We start from the raw sequence: 17,290 nt of genomic DNA, 5'->3' as shown, positions 1-17,290 counted from the left end.
TGCAAGATTTCTTAACCAGCTGCATGACCTTAGCAGACGCAAAAGACAATAACATACTCTGAAATCAGTAAGCATATTTTAATTTGGCTTCTGGCAAATGGGAATTTAATCGGAAGTAATCAAATTTTCCCACAATTTTGATGTTATTCCTTTTGTTTTATTCCGTTAATCCTCGGAGTCAACTAGTCATGATTACCGAAAGTAAGGCTGCATGCAGTCTCACCTACCGAGTTTCTTCTGACACAACGGGTACAAATTTGTCCGACAGTCGACATTCTTTATCCCAGATGAACCAGCTGAAAGAATGGCACAGTCTTGGACTCCATGGTAACCAGTAGGATATCCCGGCATCCACAGAGAGCTATTTAACGGGCTGCCATCAATCCACACCCAATCATCGCGGGTCAGCATGCCAATGTATAAGTTGTCAGGTTTTGGTCTCATGGCTTCTAGCATGTTAGAGAATGCATATCTCAAACCTTCCCGGGATATCTTGGCCAAGATACCTCCGATACTGTTGCATTGTGCCTGAGCATCGTGCCACGTTAGCAAATTCTTGGTGTTTACAGAGAAACAACCACCATGGAAGGCGAAAAAGTTTGGACTGCATCTTAAGGGAGCTGTGAAAACAAGCAAAAGGATGTTACTTGGGACTTCGCAAATGCAAAGATTGTACTTGAAGTTGTTCTAGGTTGGCGTTGGGGAGTCTTCTTTCTTATGAATGGTTTTAGAAAAAGTTCTGTTAAGAAACTTCGGAAAAAAACTATAGCTAGGATTTTTAGAAGCCTATTACCATTACAGCTGGAGTTTTAGACGAAAATCTCTCAGCTACTGAAAGAGCCATAAGACGCAACAAAAAAGTCATTAAGTCTATAATAAAGATGGTAAATTTTAAGCTCGGTGATAAATCATGAAGATAATTTTTCAACAATGACACGACGGGAATCGAGCCCATGGCCTGCCAGATGCCGGTTGGGCGCTCTAACCAATTGAGCTACGAGAGACTCGTGGTGAACCAGGGCAATTACTAGGTTGATATGTAACACGCGTTCTGCATACTGCTAGGATCAGCAATGTCGAATTCATCAAGTGTGTAGTAAATAATAAAGATGGCAACTTCCCAGATGCCAACCGGAATCTGGCAGGCCATGGGTACGATTCCCGTCGGGGACTCATATTTTTTCTTTGTCCCATGCTTGTGTCGTGTCAAGCAAATGCAGGTCTTTGGTATACTCGCCTGTTTGATTACACCTTGTTTTAATCTTGATGATTTGATCCACCGAAAAGGCCTGATCATAAACTTGTAAGCAGGAGATTCTACCGCGGAAGTACAAATTCTTTTTCTTAACGGCTCCAACTCTAACATTAGAATCCGTCGCCAGTTTCATCTTTGCTTTAATAACCTTCTGCATGACAGTTTTGTTATTGACGAATATTGTTGCAAACCCTGTGTGGTAGTCGTACGTGGCTCCAATAAAGTTCCAGGCATCAGCTTTAAGAACGTTCTTCTTATACAGCAGATAACTTTTAAAAGTTTTTCTTTCCATGTATCGCACTCTAACACCCAGTGTTGAATAAATTACCCGCAACGAGAAGCCGTAATGCTCGGGCTCGTTCTTGTAAATCGGGCCACTAGATTTGTGAAGATGTACCCATGCGAAGACACTAATCGAGAACCGAGTGTCAAGTTCTCCGGTATTTTTCAATTCCACATAGCTGTTTCCATCACCGCTAAAAAAGAATGAGCCATTTGGATTTCCAAAGGGACCTGGTGCAAATGTGACGTTACTTGACTTAGCCTTGGTGGCTCCATTAGGACTCATGTCCACAGTTCCATTGGTGCCACTTAGTGAAAAGAGTGCCATGGGCAGAGGAACAGCTGGGAATGGAGAAAAACAATGTAACTAAAAGAACACTGGCGTCGGATACTTTCTATGTTAACAATAGAGAAATGAATGATAAAGTATGGCGAAGTATGCTGTACACAGAACCTAGGGTTATGAGACTACGTTCTGAACAAAACTGAAGAAATTGCATAACAATTGGCTGTATTTCTTTTAAATTTAAAAACATATTTCTGTAGAAATAAAGTCATCTTGCCTGATGATGATTAGAATTGAAAAGAGTGGTGTGACTTCATTAGAACACCTGGCGTAATAAGCCTGCCGTTACAGGTGAATGGAAATATTTTTTTAAAAATTTAAAAAAAGGATTTCAAAAGCAAAATTTCACATCATTTTTCTATCCTGTAAAAAATCAAAATGGATTTAAAGGGACTATGTCACGGCTAAGTTAATCTTATGTTATTAAATTTTGCCAAATATTCGCTATGAAACTAAATGTTTGCAAAGAAATTAATTCTTTGATACTAAATGACAAAACCATAGCTTCCTTGCAGCTAAATGTGTCTCCCGGGCGTCATAAATTAAAGTTACAAGCAGACAAGATTAACTTTGAAAACTGTTCCGCCGGACCATATTTCAAAACCCCACATCGCAATCCGTTTCAATCTTCGACACTTTTGGCCATCCGTACCTTCTTTTGCATTTGGTGTGTTATTTAAATATTCCTTCACTGTTTTAAGAGGTTATTTTATACATTTAAACAAATTTGATGGTCATTTCCTATGCCTAAGTTTGGCTAAAATCCGTGACACGGTTCCTTTAAAATTCATTGTTTATTTTTATTGCCTGGCCGAGAAGTTAAGCTCGGAACTGGTAAGAAGAAGTCTAGTTAGTGGCAGGATGGAGTGCATCAACGCTCTAAACCGCTCGGCTACGCTGCCTCATCGTAATATTACAACAACATCTCTTGAGCATACCCAGCGGCTGTTGACAGATGTATCCGTGTAGGTCCGTGCAGCTTTGATCATTCCATCGCCATCCATACCCAAGCCAGTTTGAATCCCATCTAATGGCATTCAAGAAGGACCCGCATTTGCCGTCTCCGCTCGGTTGCTTAGGACCCCACAGATTAATCGTATTCGATACAACACCCCCGTCCAACCAGATCCAGAGCAGCTGGCCGCTTAATCCAAGATACAAGTCGCGGTCATCAAGTTTCATTTCTCTTCTCTGATTGGCTATATCCCGCAGAGTGTTCGCGTCATTAACAACAGCAAGTTCGGCCCCTTGCGAGTGACACAAGGTCCGCGCGTCTCCCCATCGTCGAGTTCCTCGAAAATAGAACATATGACAGGATTCTTTGGCCTTGAACCAGCCGGGTTCGCAACCAGAGGTTGAGTAGTTTCCTGGAAAAAGAAAAACCTTAAACTTCAGGAAAACAACATAAGCCTCCAATCATAAGGCCCTTTCTCAAACTGGGAGTCCCTGGGCTTCAGTTTACATTTTTGCTCTTTGGCTCTTTGTCAACCGGGTTCGCAACCAGAGGTTGAGTAGTTTCCTGCAAAACCTTAAACGTACGGAAAAAAATTTGCCTCCAATTCTAAGTCCCCACCATCACCGCCACCCCCCCCCCCCCCCCACAAAAAAAAAAAATAATACAAGCCGGTTGGGATTAAGTTTACATTTCTGCTCTTATTTGGAAAATTCATTTGGAAGGCTAATTGTACTATTATATGAGGGAGTAGGCGAATATTACAGGAAGTTATTTTGCATTTCCTAAATGGATGACTTGTTTAAAGAGATTTCACGTCTGAGAATTTTTAGTGCAAAAAAAGATATCGCATGGAGGGAAAATCTCTGAAGATAAAATCAGTATTTTTATCGTTCTGTAAGATGCATAAGCTCAGGGATAATAACCTAGAGTGATAACTTAGAGTAATTTGGGCTTATAGTAACATTATGCATACTGAGGGAAGTTATATCAGTCAAAGAAGATTGCTACGAACTTTTATCGTTGTTGTTCTCTTACCTGGTTTAGTGACATTCACAGCATAAAAAGAGAATACGATTCTACTCGCACAGCATTTATCATCCCTATGATCTCCAAGGCTAATCATATGTACATTAGGACTCCTGTCAACCAGATTAATCCTCCTAGAATTGCTGCCTGCACTGCTTCCAACAACAACATCTAGTGGGAAGTTTCTGGAGTTGGAAAGATCCATCGCTGAGGTTATGACACTTGGGCTGCGGTACACTCCAGAGTAGATGAAGTATGGTGTCTCTTTCGGATTTCCTTGTGGGTGTTCGACAGTGAATCGGAATTCTTCGGAGTAGAGACTGTGGTCGAAAGGCAGCGAGGAAAGTCGGAAGTATCGTCCCTTATAAGAGGACACGTAGAGGGTAGTTACTTCTGAAAATAAAAGATTAAGGAAAATTAAATAAAAAGTGCAATTCATACAATGGTAATAAATCTGCTAAGACAGGAAGCAGTTCTTTTAAAGCTCGGATGGCGCGTTCACAGAAATATATCGTTAGACTCGTAACCTTAGGAAAGTACTGACAACTTGTCTACTGATTTAGCCCTATTTGTTTATAAAACGTCAATCCGTCAATTATTTAAAGAAACGAGGAGAGTAAACTGCAGCTACTACAACTTTAAGTTTAAATACATATTAATATCAAGAAAACTGTAATCGCTAGATTTAAAACTTTATATGACTTAGAGGCATAATTTGGCCAGTAGCCGCAATTAACTCTCTTCAATTAAAGATTTTTCAATGATCTCACGTACAAGACCCTTTGTCGATATGTTAATACCTGTTTGTTGACAAGTTCCTTTTTGGAAAGAAACGTCGTCCAAAGCTGCATCTCCAAGATAACTGCTGCCTCTAATGCCATCGATAATTATCTAAAAAGATGGAAAGGCACTGACATCACGAAACAGAGTGTAACTATAATCTTATTGCAAGCTTCTTTTGACAAATCAAGAGACACACCGAAGTATCATCATAGCCGAAAACTTTCTTTTAATTCTTTGCTTTGTATAGATGCACTCTGGATTGAGAGGTTCGGTCTCGAGCCTTGGCAGGGATCGAAACTAAATCTCTCAGGTTCTTGGGCAAGACAGTATTCACTAAGATTGCATTCTTCCCTCCAAAAGTACAAATGATCGCCGCCTGAGTTACAGCAGCGATGGACTAGTATCCCATTTGGGACATTTACGAACAGTGTAAATTACTCCTGATCGCTTCGCTTCATTTTGTATACAGAAGCCGGCGTTATGGCCAGCGCCGATGATCCCATCTCTCAGCACACGAAATTGCCGCGTCAATTGTTCTTTTTCATAAAAACGGTCACAGGGTACAACATGACAAGCTTGTTATTATTAACGGCCTGGGACTTCAAAAACAAAGAAAAGTCAAGCTAGACTGGTTACTGGTTATAGTTGCTTTGTTTTTGGAGTGTCGCTTTTTTTTGACACCCAGCAAGGCGGATTCTATACCATGTGACCGTTTTGTGCAAAGGACCCATAGAAACACCAAAGAATGGCATATCAGTTGAATCAGACAAATATTAGAAAGTTGCAGGAAAGCACGGCAATTTCTGATCATTATAGCTAGAAAACTTCAGAACCCAGAGGTTGACTGAGGAAATGGGATAATTTCTGCCTGGTAACAAGATTTGCCTCCACGTGACTTTTCACAATGCTGGAGATCTAAGCTATTACTATTGCATTTGTCGCTCTATAAATGACGTGACCTAAGTTACCACAGCGAATATTTCGCACACTCACCTGGTAGGATCCAGTCTCGTTGATGCTTATTTGTCCACGTATCCAACGGTTCCCTTGATCCTCAGATTTCAGCCAAACCGGTTTGAACCTGTTCGTAGCCTGGCTTTTTATGTATATTATAACACAGCTCATGGAGGCGCCAAACATGTGGTAGTAGAACGTCATGCATTGCGGTCCCCGCATCAATGGACTCTCAAGTCGCGCAGTGTCTCCTGGGTTTCGTGGACTAGAAGTTTCAATAAAAATGTACATTCCATTTCCTAGATTTGGAAAAAAATGGAATAAATCGCATTATTTTTAATGATAGGGGTCTGAACGTCTACCCTTCGTTCTCCCTACAACATCGCAAAAAGTAATTATGTTGGAATCAAGGGGGGGGGGGGGGGGGAGAAACTTACTTTGTTACACGGCTCAAAAAATGGTCATAGCGGGGTGCCGGGAAACCGAGACTGCGCAGTAGCTATCGAATGGTTGCTAAGGGCATTGTGAATAGATTGACATAGTTCATTGTTTAGTTCGCATGTTTTGGTCTTGACCGTGCACAAAACACAATAGCTATTTGCATTTTGTTTGCTCCTTTAAAGTTTGCCGGACATCGAAACAACAAACAGTGATACAATTCATCTTCATTACAAAATTTGTTGTACTACAAAACAGGGTGTCTCTTCTCAGTTGTCTGACCAATCATAAAAAGTCTGCAAATGTAAAGAAGAACCGCGATGCAACAGGTGTCGTAAGCGAAAAAATGCGCATCGACCGAGTCATCATTGGTTCAAGTTTTGCCGGTGAATGTTTGGAAAGAAAGAAAGAAAAAAAGGAAGTTCTCCTCTAAACCGTCACCACACTTATCTGAGGGGACTAAAGGCGTAAAATGGGAACTGGGATTTGGTAGGTTTTTTACTGGGAAAATAGGACTTGGGACACTCGTAATGGGAATCACAAACAAAAATGGGAAGATGAGATAGCCTGGAAAGTGGTATTTATACCCCCTCCCCCGTCAGAGCCTTTTTATATTTTGGAGCCGACTACAACGGCTACAAAGTCAAATTACTAGTGATAGTGCTAGTGATACATGAAAAACAGTATTTTATCGGCACATTTTCAAACACGAAGAACTTGAATGTGTTTTGAAGTTTGATAAAACACTGTCTCTAGTGTTGTGTTTTAGATATTTTTTCAATCGAAACAAAATCTAACACATTCCCATACACCGTTACAGTTTTGATTTCTATTAATTTTAACATGACGCATATTTAATGAGTTTGAGAAGTACTTTGTATTTGTTTTAACAGTCGGCAAAAAAATTCCAGATGAAGACGAAATCCCGCTTCCGAGACGGGACTGATCCCGCGGTGCTCGTCCCAGAGGTTGCTAAGTAACATGACGATTGGTCCGTGCGGTTACTTTCGGAGTTCTCGTTAGCACTTTCGCTAGTTTTTGATTGGATGAAATAATTCGGAAACTCTTCGAGCGCTTCAACGAAGATTTGGCAAAACTGGCAGTTATTCCCTCGACTGTTGAACACTTGGTCACCTGAAGTGTGATCATTATATGGTCCAGTGTTTACACTTGGTGTATTGAATCTCCTTTGCGTCCAGTGAAAATTGTTGTAAGCATTCCTCCAAAGGCACAAGTCATCATCAAAGTTGCAATTTCCTTGACAAAAAAGAAAAGAAAAAAAAAAAAAGAAATAATAAAGTTTTCAGCCCCAAGCTTCTTTCTGCCTTTTATCAGCCCCAAGCACCTATATGCAAGACTACTCGTAAGGGAATTGAGCGACGGAAGGTAAACAGTGGAGTAAACTATCAAGTAAAAGTAGATGTCTCACGATATTTGAGGTTACTGTTTTAAGGTACAAAAATTACTCTCTTATTAAAGTAAACCTCAAAATAATAGTTTTCAAACCACCAGTATGAGAGAGTATGATAAACCGAAAGATGCGCTGTCCGTGACACAGTCCCTGTAAGCTTGCCATATTAAAAATGCCCAGTGAAGCAATAACGATAGCACCCTTTTGAAAAGCTTACATGCACGTTAATGAAATCTAATTACAGGAAATTAGATTCTTGCGCTCATCATAATCTTTCAAATTAACGCGAATAAAAAACTTAAATGGCGCTTCTACAAGGAAAATACTTCCCATGATGACAAATTTTTGAAATAAACAAAACAACCAGCACAGAACCAGATCGCTTGATATCCTAGGTACATAGCTAGGTATTTGAAATCTTGCAAAACGTCAATTAAAAGATTAAATGTCTGATACAAGTTTGCGCCATATGTGGTTCACTGAGTGAAGTTGGTTACTATACATTGTATGATGTTCATCACAGCTAGAGATAAGACAAAGACCTTGTGATTCATTTCCATTTCCACACAGCCCATCAGTAAATGTGACGTCATCGACTGCTATGTCCCCTGCATAGCCTCTGCCAACAGCTGCTTGCAGTACAACCTGTAACGACAACATTTGACAGTCTCATTACTAATTTAAAATTACCATACACTACTTACTACTTAAAACTTAACTACTCTGACAAAGTGTGGTTCATCTACTTCGTGTTTGTTGATTTTCTTAATTCTTGTCACTTGTCTGTTTGGCAATGTGTTGATATTGTAAGAAGAATTTCGACTTTGATCATTTATTGATTACATTATGAGGTTCTTAGTCCAGTAGTGATTGGTGGCTCGATCAAGCACGTGGAAACTGTTATGGTGATTTGGTGCCGAATCCAGGCTTTTCTTAGACAAATCGTTCTTTAAAAAAAGACTCATCCTCGGTGTAAAAACCTGTGAAACTCACCAGTGACGTAAAACAAAGAACGACCAAGTCAACTAAGAACCTAGAAACAATAAAGAGCAGGAAAACAATAGTTCCAAAGCTAAGGAAAATTTTACAGGTTTTTACACCGAGGTAAACCCGACAAAAATCATTTTTTTTCTATTTTTTAAATATAGACAGAACCGGCTAACGTGTTTACTTTCTTGTTACTACCAATTCAGACCACGTCATGCTTCATTTGCGAGGTTACAATTGTGCAATTTGTTACACATCGACACATTTAACTAAGCTGCGTGGAAGTATGTACGAACAGAACAGTTGATCACATGATCTGACTGATTGCGTGGAAACAAGGATGTAAACACGTTAGCCGCCGATTTTTTCTGTCTAAACGTCCTTCTGATATATAGGTTTTTATGGTTTTAACATATACCGTAGTTTCGACTCGAAATTTCGGAAATCACATTTATGCTATCTGGTGAAGTATTTATATTGATATTGATTTTGCTTGTTAGGTTTTGCAGTTTTTTCTTACTTGAACCTCGCCGGTGTAGCCAATTTCGACGGTGGCCTCTTTCCACTGATCGCCCTGTTCTCCTGACTTTCGCCACATCAAACGATTGCCTGTATGTCCTCGAATTTGAAGGTACACATCAAGCCTTCCTATATGACGTCCATACATGTGGTAAAAGAAGCGAAAACATTTGGGTCCCCGGATGAGCGGACTCAATAGCTGTGCAGACTGATTTACTTTAGCCGGATTTGATGTCTCAATGTAAATGTAAAATCCACCTCCTGTGATGACAAAGAACACAAGGAAGAGTTGGCGACTCTTCTACCATAGGGGGCGGAGCAGGGGGGACAGGGGGCTGTTGTCCCACCAAACGAAACTATGGGGGACTCAGCCGTCCCCCACGTTTTGGTGCCGAACATATCGCGAGAGAGGCGTAAAAATTGGTTTGTCAAAATATTCCGTCTCGTAACTGAGCTCAAACACCTTCGAAAATTACTTGGGAGTCTTCGGGCCTTCGAACAATGATCGGAGAATCATCGGAAGTCTTCGGTCTAGCAACTGCTCAAAAAGCAAAAAAGTTGCAGAACGAAAAAAAACGTTGCTCCAAAAATGAAAACCTGGGACAGTCTTAGCCCCCCAAACGTTCCAAAACACTCTGCCGCCTCTGTCTACCAAATACACATCTTTGATAAAAAGGTTAAAAGAAACATTTTCAAACTGCTGAAACCTTAATAAGATAGCGACTGAGGGAGTAACATCTCGTTGCACGACTTTTTACAGATGAAAACAAGCATACATTTCTTTTGGTGGCTACGATAAGTTCCATATTGCAAAAAGAAATTGCTCAGAGTTTGACGTTGCTACAACAAGTAAGGGGTTCTTTGTTACACCTAATGTGGTACAAAATTTCCTTTAACGTATTTTTGTATCACTAGAATTCCCAACGGAGTGGTCACTGTCACTCGCTGCTATTTTTGGGAGGATGTTTTAGTTACCAGTGTGATCCTGGCTCGGCCCAGTTCCTATGCTTGGTGTTCCAGACTTCCTTGCATACCAATCCATGTTGTCCCAGTTGCTTAAAACGTTACGCCATGCGCAGTAGTTCCTATCGAATGTACAGTTTGCTAGAATGGGAGAAGACAAAACCCGGTTAACATAACTGTCTAGATGAATCGCGGCTGTCCTTGGCCTGTTTTTTTTATAAATTAAATGATCTCTTCGTTTTGGACTGAGTTTCCTTAATAAGCAACTTGTTCTCTTCTTACCGGCGAATTTTCACTCTTGGGACTTGAAGGGTTGAAAGATAAATGTCATGATGAGTCGAGATGTGATGTTCGTTTGATTCACAGACTATCGCTTAAACATTTTGGAAGAGTACTAAAAACAGAAGTTATTTGGCATTCTGAAATGCCTGCCTGCTAGTCATATACTAACTTAAATAAACTCCCTCGCTGATTACAAGAAGTGATCAGTAGGGCTAATGCACATCCATGACTGATCACTGATTTCTATGAGTAGGAGATGAACAAGTGTTTCTTAACAATTACACCTTTATCATTACCTTCAAATATTTCAGGTTGCGCATTTCTACCACGAGAGACACAAGTTAAGTTCTTGCTGAAACTGATATCATCGATGGCGATGTCTGCTGTGTATATCAAGCCTGCAACGCCCTCCATTATGACCTGAAGTTAAAGGGATTGTGTCACGGCTGAGTTAAGTTTATTTTACTAGGTTGTGCCAAATACCCGCTATGAAACTTAATGCTTGCAAAGAAATTACTTCTGAAAAAACCATAGCTTCATTACTACCAAATGTGTCTCCTAAGCAAACAATATTTTAATCTCAGTTCAGTCAAAGTTAAAAATTTGAAAACTGTTCAGCTAAACAGTATTTCAAAATCCTATATCGGAATAGGCCATTTCCGTGTTACCCTTTGCCTCTGTTTCAAAACGAGTTTACGTGCGAAACCATTCAAATAAAAATGAGTTTCACCTACATGTCAATTTTCATGCAAATAAAACTCATTTTCATTTGAATGGTTTCGCACGTAGACTCGTTTTTAAACAGAGGCACAGGGTAACTCGGAAATGGCCTATTCGTTTCAATCTTCTTCACTTTTGGCTATCCGTACCTTCTTTTGTATTTGCTGTGTTATTGAAATGTTCCGTCACTGTTTAGGTGGTTATTTCTATAATCACCGAATTTGATGGCCATTTCCCATGCCTATAAAATTTTGGTAAAATCCGTGACACAGTTCCAGACTGAGATTATAGAGCCCAGATACAAACGTTTTGGAGTATGATATCTAGAGAAACGTTCAAAGAGAACAAGTACACAACGAATGCTTCCGAGGTAGCAACGACTTTTCTCAAACTTATTAATATTTCATCACATTAAAGCTGATTTCCAGTCCGTACTGCGCAGACTCGGGGTTTGTTTTCGTTTTTGTTTTTAATTCGTTGAAACGTTACACTTCGGTGACAGCATACATGAAGTTTTTTTTAGTCCGCCATTACAGTTCGTTTCGTTCAAGAATTTCCGATGAGCTGAAACGTCGGTTTGAAATAGCGTTAAGGTTCTTCTACTCGTTATTATTTGTTCTGCAAGGATATCTGGCATTAATAATGAAGAAAAAGGTAAGTTTGTCGCGGAATTTTTAGTTTTGCTTGTAAACATTCCTTCGTGTGAGGCTCACATAAACATTGCAGCCGAGATTGCGCAGTACGGACTGGAATTCAACTTTAAAACCAGGGAAATCAGAATCGCGACGATGGTTAGGATATGTGACCTAATGTGCATAGATTTTTACGATTTTATTTCTCTGTTTTCTCCGTAGTTTTAGTTTCGATTGAGAAGATATATCAAACACTTGTGAGAGTACCTGATTTTATCACATTTCCAAACACCTTGAAGCTTGTCAAAAATACTCAACTGCTCGTCATATTTTCAATGTTCCTCTCGGTGTTTGGAAATGTGGTGAAACACTCTCGAGTGTTTGGTATATCACACGAACGATCGATTTTTAGTTCAAATTAGCTTGGTGTAGAGAAGTGAACACAATTTAGGACCTTACGATTCGACAACGGCGACACTAAAAAACGCGAGGAGTCTGGGTTAAGACGGGCTAAGTGTTGCCAGCGTTCCCCGCGAGTGAAAACGAGGACTCCCTGTTACATTTGTTCTGAATAACAAAAATGCAAATGGCAGCTTAAAGGTCATTTAAACTTAATACGGGAAAACTTTGTTTGTACCTGATATATCCCTGTGTAGTTTAAAGTCACGCATGCCTCGATCCAGTCTTCAGATACGTGGCTTCTATATCGACTCCATACTCTGTCTTCACTTCCATTCAGAGCTTTAACGAATACAGACAGGGACTCCACAGTGCTGCCGTACATGGAGTAGAAAAACGTCATCCGCTGTGCGCCTCTCATCCAAGGACTGTTGAGCCTGGCCTTCTCGTTATACATACGTGGATGCGACGTCTCTATGTAGATATATGAGCCACTTCCTGGAGAAAGATATTGTGTCGTTTAAATAACCTCTTGAACCTCATCTATGAGCTTTACATTATTCCTCTGGACAGAGGTTAGTAAACTTGTATCAAACCACTAGAAAATTATGTAGCGAATGTCTAGTTGTTTTAGTAGATAGACACTGTAAAGAATAGACGTAAAAAATATAGAATTATTTTGCGGGATCGCGTTTTTTAAGGTAATTGCTAGTTGCACTTTGGAATACATTTGAATGGTCGGCCACAACAAGTAGTCACCTTACATTCTTTGAGTGTGAAATGCCGACTCTTTCGCCTTTCAGTAACGGCTCGTTATGGACTCATAAACGATCTTCGTATAAAACATGCTGTAAAATAGCCAACGAACAGGTCACTCTTGCTTCCCCTCTCCTCACTCGTCGGCCCTTCTCTTCTAAATCTATCTCGGGTCCGAACGCCTGTTCACATGATCAAAGATTATAATCTGATAATAAGAGGTTCTTTAACAGTTATGATTCGTTACCTGAATGATCGCCGATTGGTCCAGTATGACTACTAGGAGTACTTCCTTGTAACAACAGCCAATCAAAATGGTCGTTTTGTTTCTCGTTTTGCCAGTTGCAAAATTGGTTGTGATCAAAACTGCAATTACCTAACAAAGGTAGAAAATGACTCATAATGTAAAACACTATTTTTGTTTTGTTGTAAATGTTGTTGGTACAGTGCGGGCCCAGACTCGAACCAGTCGTAATCTATCTAAAAAATTGCAATCTTTATATTGATCTGTTTTTAGTTAGACATACGGGGATTGAATTACGAGATTAAGAAATCGATTACTCTATGGCCTGTTAACATGATTCTGAAATGACTTTCATTCCGGAACGAAACTTGTTTCGGAATAAAGTTCGTTCTGCATTCACATGACAGAGTCGACCGGCTCTTAAGGCGTTTTCACGTGCGTGGCTTTCGTGCGAGATTAAAATTAATTCTGCCCATTAATGGTCACATTTGCAATTTTATCGAGCAATTTGATTATATATTTCTTTGGGCTAAACAGGAAATGCTATTACGTTTTTTGGCTCTGAGTTCATTCTGTGGCCTCCGTATGCGGTTTCATGGGATACGGTTTCATCTCGGAACGAAATTCGTTCCGTATTTACATGATGCCAGAATGAAATGTCATTCCAGAACGATATTTCGTTCCGGAATGAAAACAGGAATTAACTCATCCGGAATGACTTGACTTTCTTCTCGGTATCATGTAAACAGATACAGAGAAATATATGCAGATGGAATGAGCTCGTTCCAGAATGAAAGTGATTCCGGAATCACGTAAACAGGCCCTTAGAGACGCCAGACTGTCTGCCTACTTCACGCCTGCGAGATAGACACAAGCATAAGTACTAGAAAAAACTAGTGCACAACGAGGTGAAATGAGCCCAAACACATCTACAAGAACAAAAAAATAACTTTTTTCTATTACTTGTGTTGGTTAATGCTTATTTTCCTTATTTCATCAGCGGGAATAGGCATGATAAACAGAATACACCATTAACGAACACACTGGACTGCCATCATGTTGATCATTATTATTTTTCTGCAAGGATTGCGCTTGAAAATGTTGCTGTCTGAATATCGTTGCTTCTCTTTATGCTTATACGTATCTCATACAATGTAAAGGCCTGGCTTAATGGAGACGCAAGTGGAAGCGACTTGAAAACTTACGTCTACTTGCGTCTCCTTTAAACCAGGACTTGTGTGCACTTGCGTTGACTTGCGATGGCTTGCGTTCACTTTGGTCGACATCAAATTTGCATGCAAGTCAACGCAAGTTTTCACCGTTTGGCCATCCAACGCAAGTCTTGCTGTTCACTTCAAGTACTGAATTGCAGCGCGCGCAGTAGCATTGAAATGGATTTTTTGACGACTTGCGTGCACTTGCGAGTAAACTTGCGAGTCCGTTTAACTAGTTAACGCAAGTCTATACGCAAGTTCAACTTGCATCCACTTACGTAACTGTTTAGCCAGGGCTTAAGTGTAAACTAGTACGGGTTTTAGAAATACACAGAGTTTAAAAGAGCAGCAATTCACTGATTATAGAAGTTGCCCATGTCACCCGAGCAGGCCTAAAGCTACAATCCTAGAAAAAAAAAAAAACTAGTTTGGATAAACGAGTATCACAAACTTTTTTGCAAATGTCTTGACTTTCAAACGGGTTAATTAAAATATTTCGTTTCCCTTTCCCCCTGCTCCATGTGGTTTCCAATTCACCCGGCTTTGACAGCATTGAAATGGGGGAGAAGTGTTGCAAAAATGAGCTGTGGTAATTAGTGAAAATTAGGCCAAGTGTCTCAACAGTTTTGTTGAAGATTGTAGACAACCTGTGATCAAGCTTATTTTCCGTTCATCCTCCTCTCGTGACTAAGCGATAGAAGCGGAATCAGAAGAAAAAGAATCCATTCTGATCCTTTGGATTCGGATTACGACGAGCTTCCGACCCTGATACGGATTCCATCGAGCGTCCGACTATGCTTCGTTTTTGATTTTCACTGGGTCGTAACTAACGCTCTCGACTCCACTTCCAATTCGCTAGTGTAAACCAGGCCTTTGTCTCATTTCACAGTGGGTCGCGCTAAAAACAGGCCACAAAAAGAAAAAGAGTTAACAAAAGCTTTGGATCAGCCATACAATAATACGAGGAACCTTTCAAAAAATTATGATAGCCATAACCAGATTTAATTTGCATTTGCCTGTTATAGTAATTGGCGATACTGATTCAAAATTTTTCAAAGATTTGGTCGTAGACTCATGTTAACACTGACACTTTGACAAAACTCTTCGGTGTTAAATGGACTCTTTCAGGCTACTTTTGTGAAGTGGGTTTATAATATACCGTTTCAGTAGCCGGCTTTCGCTTTTTCGCTTTAAATAAAACTTAAGTCAGACCGACATTTATTTTTGGTAAGAGCTTTGAAGAGCCTTCAGCTGCTTGTGTCTAAAGTCATCACGTATCCGACGTTTTGTTTCAAGCAATCGGCATCTCATTATTTTTTCTTCATTTTTGTTTTAACAATTTACACTTAGATCTGAAGTTCGGCCTCAAGAACCAAACGAGTGCATCGTTAGACAGTGACAAAGAACGCGTTTGCAAGTATTCTTTCATCGCTTGTATATGCAATCTGATTAGAAAATAATCCAGGCAGTTTATCTGAGTATTGTTAAGAAACGGCAGCTGCTTTAACAAAGCATGTATCAGGTGACACATTTATGGCGAAAGAAGGAAAGACGCGGGAGAAATATTTTGTACATCTCCTTAACTAGCTCACATCTTTAAGCTTATCGTTATCAGTTAGAGTGTTTACGTGTTTTGCTTTCACGACCGTAAACTAGCAACGATGCCACCCTTGAAAATTCATTAAAGAAGTCAAATACAATCGTTGGATATCTTCTCTAGGCCAATTTAATAAAATGCCGACATTTCGTTCATTCTTTTTATTCTCGATCCGTGACAGAAGAGGAGAAGAGAAAAAAAAAGATACAGCATAGTTTTAAAGAAAATAATGCTGATTATCTGAAAAGGCAAACTGTTCGCAAAGTCTAGATTTTTGCGACGTTCGAATGAATGAATGATTTTGTTTATTTTAGCTAACAGAAAATGATTGCGGGCTTAACTAATATTGGAAGGGAAAATTGCTAATTTCCATCAAGGCACAGATAATTGTAAAATCGGTGCTTCCGGGCGAAAATTGAAATGAAGGTGTAAACCATTCCAAGGATAGAAAAATTAATTGCGACCAATGTTGAAAATTGACATTAGCTGTCAGGAAGGGCATGTGCAATAACTAAAACACAAGGTATTTTGCAAATTCTACTGCGGGTGGAAAATTAAATTAGTTACACTAAAAAATAATAGAAAATGTGCGAATATATAACAAAATGTAAAAGAAACTTACCGGTAAGATCTTGCGAAGAGACACCTCTTACGAGAAATTCACACGTCACTAATAATAAATATGTTCCTTGAAGAAATATCAACATCGTTGTCTTGTAAAATGCACAATCTGAAAAAGTTAAGAGGAAGAAATAACAGTGCTTCAAGGTTTCCTGCTCTCGATTGCCGATTAAGTGTTCTAGAACTCAATTGGCAGTGCTTTTAAAGGGTTTTTCGAACGCACCAGAATTCGCCGCTCCATAGGTTGTCCTCCAGAAAGGCCTTACTTTCGAAATGTATTATGTTACTTGCGTGCTTGTCAGAATATTGAATATTTAGCATAACTTCTAACTAAACATACAAGCCAAATAAATAATCGATGTGTGGTTAAATGCAGACAGACGTTGCATATCAAATTTAGTCTCAAAACGTTATTGAGGATAAGCAAAAAATATAATATCAGCAAAATCATAAAAAAAAATCAATTACAAAACTTGTGAGACACGATTTCGAGATATGTTAAAAGTTAATATAGTTACTGGTGCATTCATTTAACGGCTCCCGCTCGCACAATGAGTCATGCTTAATTCTAACATAAATTGTCATGGTTTTGTAAAAAAAGCAATAAATCTCCTGGACCATGACAAATGTCCTAATTCATCAAAATATCAACCCATCAAAGCCAGACTCTTACATATTAAAAGCAAATTTCCCTAACTTTTTCTCCTATGAATTTACAAAAGAAACCTGTATCACCAGCTGCAGTATAATGCAAATAAAAGCAAAGGTTGCAATTTAGCTTGTTGGACATCATTATAATCCGCCTTTATTTAAACAAGGCACCTTTTGTTATTGATAATGAAGTTGTCCTAGCAGCTTTCAAAAAAGTGATATTTGAAAAACTTTGATGCTTTTACCTGTGATAAA

General features: G+C 39.4%; 1 protein-coding gene across 1 annotated transcript in view; it reads right to left on the bottom strand.

Annotated features, from left to right (window-relative positions):
- LOC144636935 (MAM and LDL-receptor class A domain-containing protein 2-like) overlaps positions 1-16,611 on the bottom strand; it is a 74,364-nt gene extending 57,753 nt beyond the window's left edge. The window contains exons 1-14 of the mRNA XM_078496135.1: positions 16,386-16,611; positions 12,956-13,084; positions 12,191-12,450; positions 10,498-10,621; positions 9,932-10,060; positions 8,958-9,217; positions 7,993-8,095; positions 7,174-7,296; positions 5,641-5,900; positions 4,665-4,755; positions 3,874-4,257; positions 2,822-3,250; positions 1,238-1,879; positions 228-620 (exon numbers count right to left, since the gene is read on the bottom strand). Of these exons, the coding sequence (XP_078352261.1) occupies positions 228-620; positions 1,238-1,879; positions 2,822-3,250; positions 3,874-4,257; positions 4,665-4,755; positions 5,641-5,900; positions 7,174-7,296; positions 7,993-8,095; positions 8,958-9,217; positions 9,932-10,060; positions 10,498-10,621; positions 12,191-12,450; positions 12,956-13,084; positions 16,386-16,470 (3,412 nt within the window). The 5' untranslated portion in view covers positions 16,471-16,611. The remainder of the gene's footprint in view (positions 1-227; positions 621-1,237; positions 1,880-2,821; positions 3,251-3,873; positions 4,258-4,664; positions 4,756-5,640; positions 5,901-7,173; positions 7,297-7,992; positions 8,096-8,957; positions 9,218-9,931; positions 10,061-10,497; positions 10,622-12,190; positions 12,451-12,955; positions 13,085-16,385) is intronic.
- Positions 16,612-17,290: the final 679 nt, after the last annotated feature.

Source organism: Oculina patagonica, chromosome 1 (assembly GCF_052425735.1).
Source record: "Oculina patagonica isolate OP01 chromosome 1, crgOcupat, whole genome shotgun sequence".
NCBI lineage: Eukaryota > Metazoa > Cnidaria > Anthozoa > Scleractinia > Oculinidae > Oculina > Oculina patagonica.
The sequence above is the reverse complement of the archived record's forward strand: the minus strand, read 5'-3'. Positions and strand labels throughout refer to the sequence as shown.